The 8,761-nt window shown below is 33.2% G+C and overlaps 1 protein-coding gene across 1 annotated transcript; it reads right to left on the bottom strand.

Moving 5' to 3' along the window:
* Nucleotides 1-1,704: 1,704 nt before the first annotated feature.
* On the bottom strand, nt 1,705-7,700 carry LOC145063477 (disease resistance protein RUN1-like). Its single transcript, XM_079011075.1, has 9 exons — nt 7,162-7,700; nt 5,929-7,057; nt 5,132-5,455; nt 4,137-5,051; nt 3,458-4,049; nt 2,955-3,020; nt 2,232-2,248; nt 1,827-1,915; nt 1,705-1,732 (listed from the first exon to the last, which is right to left on the bottom strand). The coding sequence occupies exons 1-9, from the start codon at nt 7,698-7,700 to the stop codon at nt 1,705-1,707; spliced, it is 3,699 nt and encodes a 1,232-aa protein (XP_078867201.1).
* Between the last annotated feature and the right edge of the window lie 1,061 nt (nt 7,701-8,761).

Here is an 8,761-nt window from a genome sequence, read left to right as displayed (position 1 = left end):
TAACCATGGTTCGGTTCACGGGTACCCGCTAAATATAAAAATTCAAATACAATTAAAATTAAAAACTTCATTCCATAGATTTCTTTCTAAAAATTACTAAGTCCAAAGAATTATAAAAACATAATGAAGGTCAAATAACATACATTATAATTGGTATAATAAATATAAAAATAGAAATAGAAGAAAACATAATATAGAAGTGTAAAATTGGAATAACCAATCATAATTTTTGTTTGGGATATGGCTAAAAGTTCAATGAAAATGAATAATATATATATATATATATATATATATATATATATATATATATATATATATATATATATATATATATCAAGCGGTTCGGTTCGGTTATCGGCGGATACCTAAATATCCAAACCAAAACCGACCCGTTGATATCCGGTTTTTTCAGTTTTGGTTTTTTTATGTTTCGGATCGGCCGGTTCGGTTCGGTTTTGCGGTTTTTTTGCACACCCCTACCCATGGCCGCACCCATTCTTTTCCGACGACAAAACCAACTGGTGTCGGCAACACCTGTTGATTCGTGTTCTGCAATGATTAACTCTCACCATATATGATCTGCCCTCACTATCAACTAACTTCCATCATAGACACCTTCTCTGTCCTCGAGATGAAGGGGCCGACAACGAATCTTGTATCAGATATAAACGAGCACAAGAAGGCTGTAACATATTTTGCACTCTTTGAACAAGGGAATATACTTTTGAGTGGATCTGCAGACAAAAAAATTAGGGTAATCACGTTTATAAATCTTTTTGATGTTTGTGTTTTATTTTAAGCATCAAGTAAATGAAAAGTTTCCGATATGAAAATGAAATGCATTAAAGTTATAACAACAAAGGAAGCAATTCAAAATCTTGAAATTGTGGTGAAGTGATTTTTGGCTTTTGATTTCGTTCCATATCTGGAGGTTGAAGAACATCCACGACTTCCCAAATCTGATCCCTTATTATATGTTGGTCTTTTTTACTCTTTCAAATTCTAAAAAGATTTTATACTTATACCATAGCATAATATATTGGTACAGTGTTACCTGTATTTGACCAAATGAATTATTGCACTCCAACAAAACATCAACTAGCTGCTGTTATATTTGAAGAAAAGATGACAGTAGGCAAGAAGGTCTAATTGGATCATAATTGCTTTAAGAGAACATACTTCAATGGTTGACCTGTAAAGTTACAAACAAACAACACAATTATTTATACACAACAAAAAGAAATTTGATATGCAATTGCATTATTATTCAAGTTAATCGGAAAAATTATCCCTTCCAGCTTAAAGTTTTGAATTTTGAATATTGTGATGAAAATCAGTAATAATTTGAAGAAATTGTAAAACCTTTTTAATGTCTAGTATGAGAACAAATGAGGTTAAATATCTTGAGAAGCTTAGGTTGCGTTTTGCTGTGGAAAACAGTTTTCAGCTGGAAAAAGGTTTCCAAAAATTGTTAATTCTTTCTATTTTGCTACATTGTTCATTCTATTTCCATTTATCTAGTTTGCATTATGGGCTTATTTTATCATCTTCTTCCCTAGATTGTTAATTCTTTCTAATTTGCTATATCTGTTTCACAGTTTCAAATGGTTTTTTCTCTTAGAATAATAGCCCAAATTGCGTAACACTTTTAATGATTTTCTCCTAATAATAAAAAACTAGAAATAATCCTACAACTTTGTCAATTTAAAGGACATTGATTTTTGAAGACAATCTGAAAGTAGAAAATTATAATAAATAGAAAAATGAAAATACATTGCTATTTCTTGCATTTAAGATTTAGCACAATATCAAATGCACACCCGTACCTGGTTGAGATAACAAGTTTAAGGGACACATATTCGGTTCCCATTAACTTCAAATACTCCATAGATGTTGATAAAAAGTCCTTGAGTTGCTAAATGACATTAACATTACAACTAACTAATCATTATAAAGCCATTAAAGTTCTGTAAAAAGCTATCAAACGCATTTACATAATACTTAAAAATATGTTCTTGGAAATATTGCGTATAGTTAAGACATCCACTTGTGCATTTATTTATTTTTGTGCAAGTATGTATATCACTATACCAACATAAAGGGTGACATTCATCTTTCTAGTTATTTGGACTAGCTATCAAATCCTTTTTTTCCTTGAATCCTAATAATTTTTGGTCAAAACTTAAAGCATTTCTAGCATGTAGATATATCTATTGAAGGTTACGAGGAACTTCTGTAGATATTTCCTCTACATGAAAGAAACAAAAAACAAATCAGAAGTCAACTACAATAATGCAACATACAAGAGGTAGATGACAGGTTTTTTAGGCACATGAGTTATAAATAAAAAGAGAGCAGGGGGTGGTGATTTTAAACAATCGTTTGATAGGGAATTTCTACGTGATTTTGGATAAAACTTTATATGAGAGGAAGATGTGTAATTAACTTGTTATTTCCTTCTAAAGAAACACGTATATATTAGTAAACTACGAGCATAAAAATCAGCTTACTAGCACAAAAACTTGTGTGATATGATCAGTTATGTTGTGCAATATGCTGTAAGCATGTATTGAATAACTTTTGAGCATGTAATTAAGTCTCGATGATCCAACTCTTTGGGACAACAAAACAAGAAAAGTAAAAGATGCATAAATAAAATTGCCATTAACAAACATATATAAAATGAACTTAAAAGAAGGCTGCTTAGAATTGAATAGCTTTGAAAGAAAACACGTGCATAGTAACAATAACCAATGAAATTGGCCCCAAGGGGATTTTGATGTTTCTGATTTGAGAATCATGAATTCTAAGCTCCATGTATTCAATGCAAAGTTTAAACTTTTATATTTCTTTCCATCCAAAGCTTGCATGAAAATCTATTCGAAAAAAGCTAGTGACAGAGTGTGTGTCTTTGATCATGTGATTAGAAAAGGGTTTTCAGGATATAATAGTACCTCCGGAGCCATCCTCCAGTATGCCAAACATCCTTTCAGAGAAAGCTCTAAAGCTTACTTGTTTATCTAATGAAAAGAAATAGATTAGAGATTTGACAATGATTGAAAATCGAAACATGAATTATTTATCATTAAAACACTATCCCGGTCCATCTATTTTAACAAGTTGGGTCATGGGTCATGGGTCAGTTTATGATCCATTAGTTAATGTGTTGGAAGATTACACATCTAGTCGGGTCATGGTTGATATCCAGATATTTGTTTATCTGGTTCAAATCAGATCCATGGAAAGGCCTAGCTAGTTGTAGCATATATGTTGGTGGTGTAAGAAATTTGTTGTTTTAATAACTTATGGATGTTGTTATGTAACGAGACAAGTATTTCTTGAGGAAAATCCACATATGATATTAGCAAACAGTGTGTGAATCGGTTGTGTAATCTCTATATATGTTCTTGTCTCACAAATACCAGATAAGAAAATAATATATAACAATGATATATACCTTTAAAATGGGCGTATTCTCCATCAAGGTAATGCCATGGTGGCACTTCATGATCTAGCGCCAAAAACCGCGATATGTATAGGAGGTATTTTCCATTTGTTAACTGAAACCCGATGAGATCTCTGCTAATGATATGATTCCATGACTTGTAATAACCCAATGCATCTTCTTCTTCATGTGTGTCTCCATCATCATACACGAAACTCACCCCACACTCCTTTGTAACTGGATAAGCAAAATTAATCGATACAGGCAGGGTAATAGTAACATGGTCACCAGCTTCCATCTCATTCATCACAAACATCCAATGACTTAACAACGTCAAACACCCTCCATCTACATTCGCGTTTCCAATAAAATGTTCATATATCCAAGTGTGGTTCTTTGTAATATTACTGATTATGATCTTTGGCAAATGAACGAACTCAACATCCAATGGCAATTGAACAAGGCAGAAGTTCAATCCAGTTAGGTTCTTAGGAGATGATGGGATGGTAAATGATATTGATGGCCCCATGCTTCTATATGTAATCCACTTTGGCATCTCTCCATGTCCATATATTGTGCTAAATATTCCAAATTCATAATACATCTGCCAAATACAACAACTTTTATTAATCACTACATTAATTATATATACATAGATATTCACATAAAGACATAATTAACAAGAGCAAACCTGGATTTCAGATTCCTCTCTTCCTCTAGAAACAAATGAAGTTCCCAAGCGCCTTTTGGAAAGGAAGTCTAGATCACTCCAGCCCAAACTACGAAGTACCTTTTCTTCAACACCTGCCATTGGTTGGATTTTGATCACACCTTCAATTTCAAAAGACGAAGGTGCTAACATCTTCCACCCAATTGATAACTCAAGTGGGGACATTTCTGGATCAAATGTAACTTTTCGTAGCAAAGGCTTACAATCATAATATAGGATAAACTCTCTTAGTGTGTATGGAGGATTCTCTACTGATGTCAACATTTTACAATTTGACATGCCAAGTGTCTCGAGCCTAGGAAGGCTTCTCACACAATTAGGCATGGAGACGATAGGATTGTCATCTAAATACAATTCCCGTAACAAAGATAGGCAACAAAAATCCATGGGAAAAGATGTGGTGGACAAGTTATTATTAACAAGTGACAACCTCAATAATGTCCTCGGTAAAGAAATCGTAAAGAGCTTTGAATCACTTGGTACAACCTCAAGAGTTGTGGAGGAAGAGGTTATTATGTTTATGCCAAAGTCGTTATCGTTGACCATTTTTGTTGAACCCATATCTTTACTATCGAATTGAGATTTGCCAAGATAACAACCATCTAGTAATAGTGTTTCAACTTTGTTTATCATGCCTATGATTCTTGGAAGTTTTTCAAGCTTGATGCAATAGCGTAGATCAACAAGGACAAGTTCAAAGCATTGCTTAATTGAGTCACAAACCTCAAGCAGATTAGTGCAATTCCTAACTATTAACATCTCAAGTGCAGAGAATTCGTCAAAGCCACTTATACTACGAAGTTGCTCACAAAAACTCAAATCTAGAATCTTCAGCGATCCAAGCAACTTTTTGTGTTTTGAGCACCATCCAATCAACTGTGAAATGGAGTTAGGTTAGAATATCAATGATTTTAATCAACTCAACTTAAGAAGAAGAATAGATGAAGATAAGTTACATTTTGCCTACTCTGGATTTGTTGTGGATTGCTATAACAAATGTCAAATGATTCAATATTGCTATATGACATGTCAAGAGCAACCAAATTCTCCATTGGTAAGTCTAAAGGTATAGACTTTAAAGGGAACCCGTGCATACACAACCATCTTAATTCTACTGGAAAGTTCTCATAAGACCCTTTAAGTTTCACATAATTAAGTTGTAGTAACATTAGATTATCCATGTTACTCAATGTATCTGTTTTCAGCTCAAATGATGCATGCAACTTCTCTTTCTTAAGCATTCTCATGTCGAGGGTCAAGCCTAAAAGATTTCCCTTACCCTAAGAAGAAATGGAATGAAAAAATTGTTATATAGAAAATACAATCTTAAAATATGCATAAAGTAAGGATTAAATGCAAGAAATAGCAATACACTTTCATTTATTCATGTATTATAGCAACCTACCTTCATTTCTTTCTAGTACAACATTATACTTTCAATTTTTTATTGATTAAGAAATTGAACTTCGATAAATCTACCCAATTATAGCATTGTATTGTCGATGGTTTTCTTATTAAGATTTAGGACATTATACTTCAAACAATCTACCAAACTATACATTGTAATTTTCTTCTTTTTGTTTTTTTTAATACTTTGATGACGTGACATTACTATATTTGGGTAGATTTTCTAATGTACAATACTATAATAGTAAGAAATCATTGGAAAATGTTATAATAAAGAAATAAACAGAAGTTTAATGCTATTTCTTGCATTTAGTACCTCTACTAACAAGTATACATAACATCTTACCTTTTTTTGTTTCAACACTTTGAATGACTCAACATGACACCATAATCGACTTCGCTTCCACGGCTTATCTGGTGATTCTTCATGTATAATAAACCTTCCCATCCTTTGAAGTAATTGATGCATCGTTAGTTCGTTATTCCATCCAATACTAAGAAGGCATCTATGAATAAGATTCGTGATCCCTGATCTCGTGCTTATATCACATGCATTTAATATTGTCTCGGCTACATCTCTGTCGAATCCAACAAAAAAACAAGCAATATGCTTGAACAACTCTTTATCATTATTTGATGTCAAAGATTCAAAGCTCGTTCTCAAGACATTATTTATAGGGGACCCAGTTTCTTTCTTTAGTTGTTCTATCCAATCTTCCCAATAAGCTACATCTCGGTTATGTAGAGACTTGCCCAAAACTTCAAGAGCAAGTGGATGCCCTTCACAATACATCACAAATTTTCCCGATACGTCTTCATAACCTGCAGTAGGATAGTTGGACACGAATGCATGAAAACACAAAAGTTTTTGTGATTCAATCATAGATAAGCCTTTAAGCTCGTGTTTTGCATGTTTAGGTTTAACATTTGTTTTGAATAGTGCACAACTCTCTGTCAACCATGTATCCTTTGTTGTTACTATAATCTTGCTTTTTGGATGAAAAACTTTGCTTCCAAGTAACGCATCCAACTGGTTGACACTATTAATATCATCAAGAACTAGAAACACCTCTTTACAAGCTACCATATTCTCTATCATTGAGGTGTATATAGAAATATCATGAACGTGATTCGAACGTGTTTTTGAAATGTCATCATAGAGTTGTTTTTGTAAATGAAGCAATCCATTAAATTTTTCATCACATCTCCTACTAATATCTCCAATGTAGCTACTTGAGTTGAATTCAGGACAATGTAACCCATATACATATTTGGCTAAAGATGTCTTCCCGATGCCGCCCATGCCCCAAATAGTGAGTATATTTGCCTTATGTGAGGATGCATCTTTCAACCATGACAAGACAAATTTAATTGAAGACTCCATCCCAATAAGCAGTGGCAGATGACTTCTTAAGGGCACATGCAATCTACGGTAGACGTCCTTAACAATTTCTTCAATAAACTCCGGCTCTAGCCTGAAACTTGATTTTAATAAAAGTTAGAAAATGCAATCCACAAAACTAACAAGCCAGATTTGGACATTTAATGGGCCATGGAAATATGAGTAGAATATGGCTACCTGCCATTTACATCCTTCCCTTTTAATCCAGCAACTTCAATAAGCGCTTTATTCCATCTGTCAATCTTTTGAGCCCACTTAATTCTTTTATTTAGATTTGTCTCCGCCTCCATCTTCTGTCTGTGCTTAGCCATGGCATCTCCAAAACTACTTTGTTGCTTCCTCACGTAGGTGGACTCAACATGATAAAAGATGGGGAAAACAATATGGTTGGATATCATACGCTGCTCAAGGATTAACACCAATTCATCAAGACACCATGTGGAAGTAGCATAATTCTTGGACAGCACAATAACGGAAGCTCTGGATGCTTTAATAGCACTCTCCAATTCTGGTTTTAGATCTTCCCCTGTTTCAATATCTTCATCATCCAAGAAAGTAGTGATATTGGCATCCATGAGGGCCTTATGAAGGTAAGCTGTGAAACTATTACGAGTGTCGAGGCCTCTGAAACTTAAAAATACATCATATCTATGACAATCAATTGATGAAGTAGAGGAAGATGAAGATCCTTCAGAAAGTTCAGAGAGAACAAGCATTATGAGTTCTGATTGATGACCCCTTACCTTCCCAAGATTTTCTATATTTACTTTTGGTTACTCCTTATATGTTGGTGAATCCCAGTAAGCTCTGAAACTTATTTTCTTCCATACATGATCTGAATGTTTGTTTTCAACGTTTAGCTCTTTTGTCCCTCAGAAAGTAAGCATTGTGTTCTGAAGCTTTTGAATCACATGATTTCTTCACTTGTGCCTCAATCCGGAGATCCCATAAATAACATTATAAAAGATTGAAATTATCAATATCTTATATATGCAACTCGAGTCTCATCAAACAGTTTAAACCTTTACAATCATACCATATATTATTATTATTCAAATTAAATTGTAAGTGTCTAAAAAACAATACATGCACCTCGATGGTAAATAAAAATAAAATAAAATAAATAAGGTAGGCATGCCGCATGCGCACTGTTTAGTTTAAATAATTAGGACGAAAATTATAAAACTTTCAAAAGGAACGACCTCAAAACAATACACATACAAATATATTATATAATTATAGTTTTTCTAGATAAACAATTAAGTATGATAATAGTGATCTCTCATTGGCAATTAACAAGAATATTTTATAATTGTTTGCTCCAATATCCGATTTTTAATAACAAATTGTTATCTCTAGTTTTCAACCACAATTTAAAATCAAACAAATTTATGTACTATTCAAAATTAGGGCATGTTTGGCAAACATCAACAGGTATCTTAAAAAGTAATATAAATAAGAAAAAATTCATAAAATAACCAATAGTTAGGGGGTATTTTAAGAAATTAATCATGAAATTTTGAGTTTTGGAAAATGACCACGAGATCCGTAAAGAGGACTCTGTGGATCATTTTAATCCTCAACGATGCACAATACTGAGGAAATGACGTGACACTACTAAATGAGAAAAAAAATTTGTGATTATAATTGTTCCGCAGAGGTAGCTCTACGGATCCATTATACACCTCTACGGATCTCTATAATCCTATGGAAAACCATCGAAAACGGGGTAAAATCATAGGATATAGGAGATGGCAAACATCAACAGGTATCTTAA

This window comes from Lactuca serriola, chromosome 1 (assembly GCF_051521515.1).
Source record: "Lactuca serriola cultivar US96UC23 chromosome 1, Lser_US96UC23_V15, whole genome shotgun sequence".
Lineage (NCBI taxonomy): Eukaryota > Viridiplantae > Streptophyta > Magnoliopsida > Asterales > Asteraceae > Lactuca > Lactuca serriola.
The sequence above is the reverse complement of the archived record's forward strand: the minus strand, read 5'-3'. Positions and strand labels throughout refer to the sequence as shown.

Coding starts and splice junctions, on each gene's coding strand:
- LOC145063477 (XM_079011075.1), bottom strand. CDS start 7,700: ATGCTTGTTCTCTCTGAACTTTCTGAAGGATCTTCATCTTCCTCTACT. Junction 7,058..7,161: donor GGGAAGGATGTAAATGGCAG/GTAGCCATATTC, acceptor ATCAAGTTTCAG/GCTAGAGCCGGAGTTTATTG. Junction 3,021..3,457: donor AGAATACGCCCATTTTAAAG/GTATATATCATT, acceptor TCTTTTCATTAG/ATAAACAAGTAAGCTTTAGA.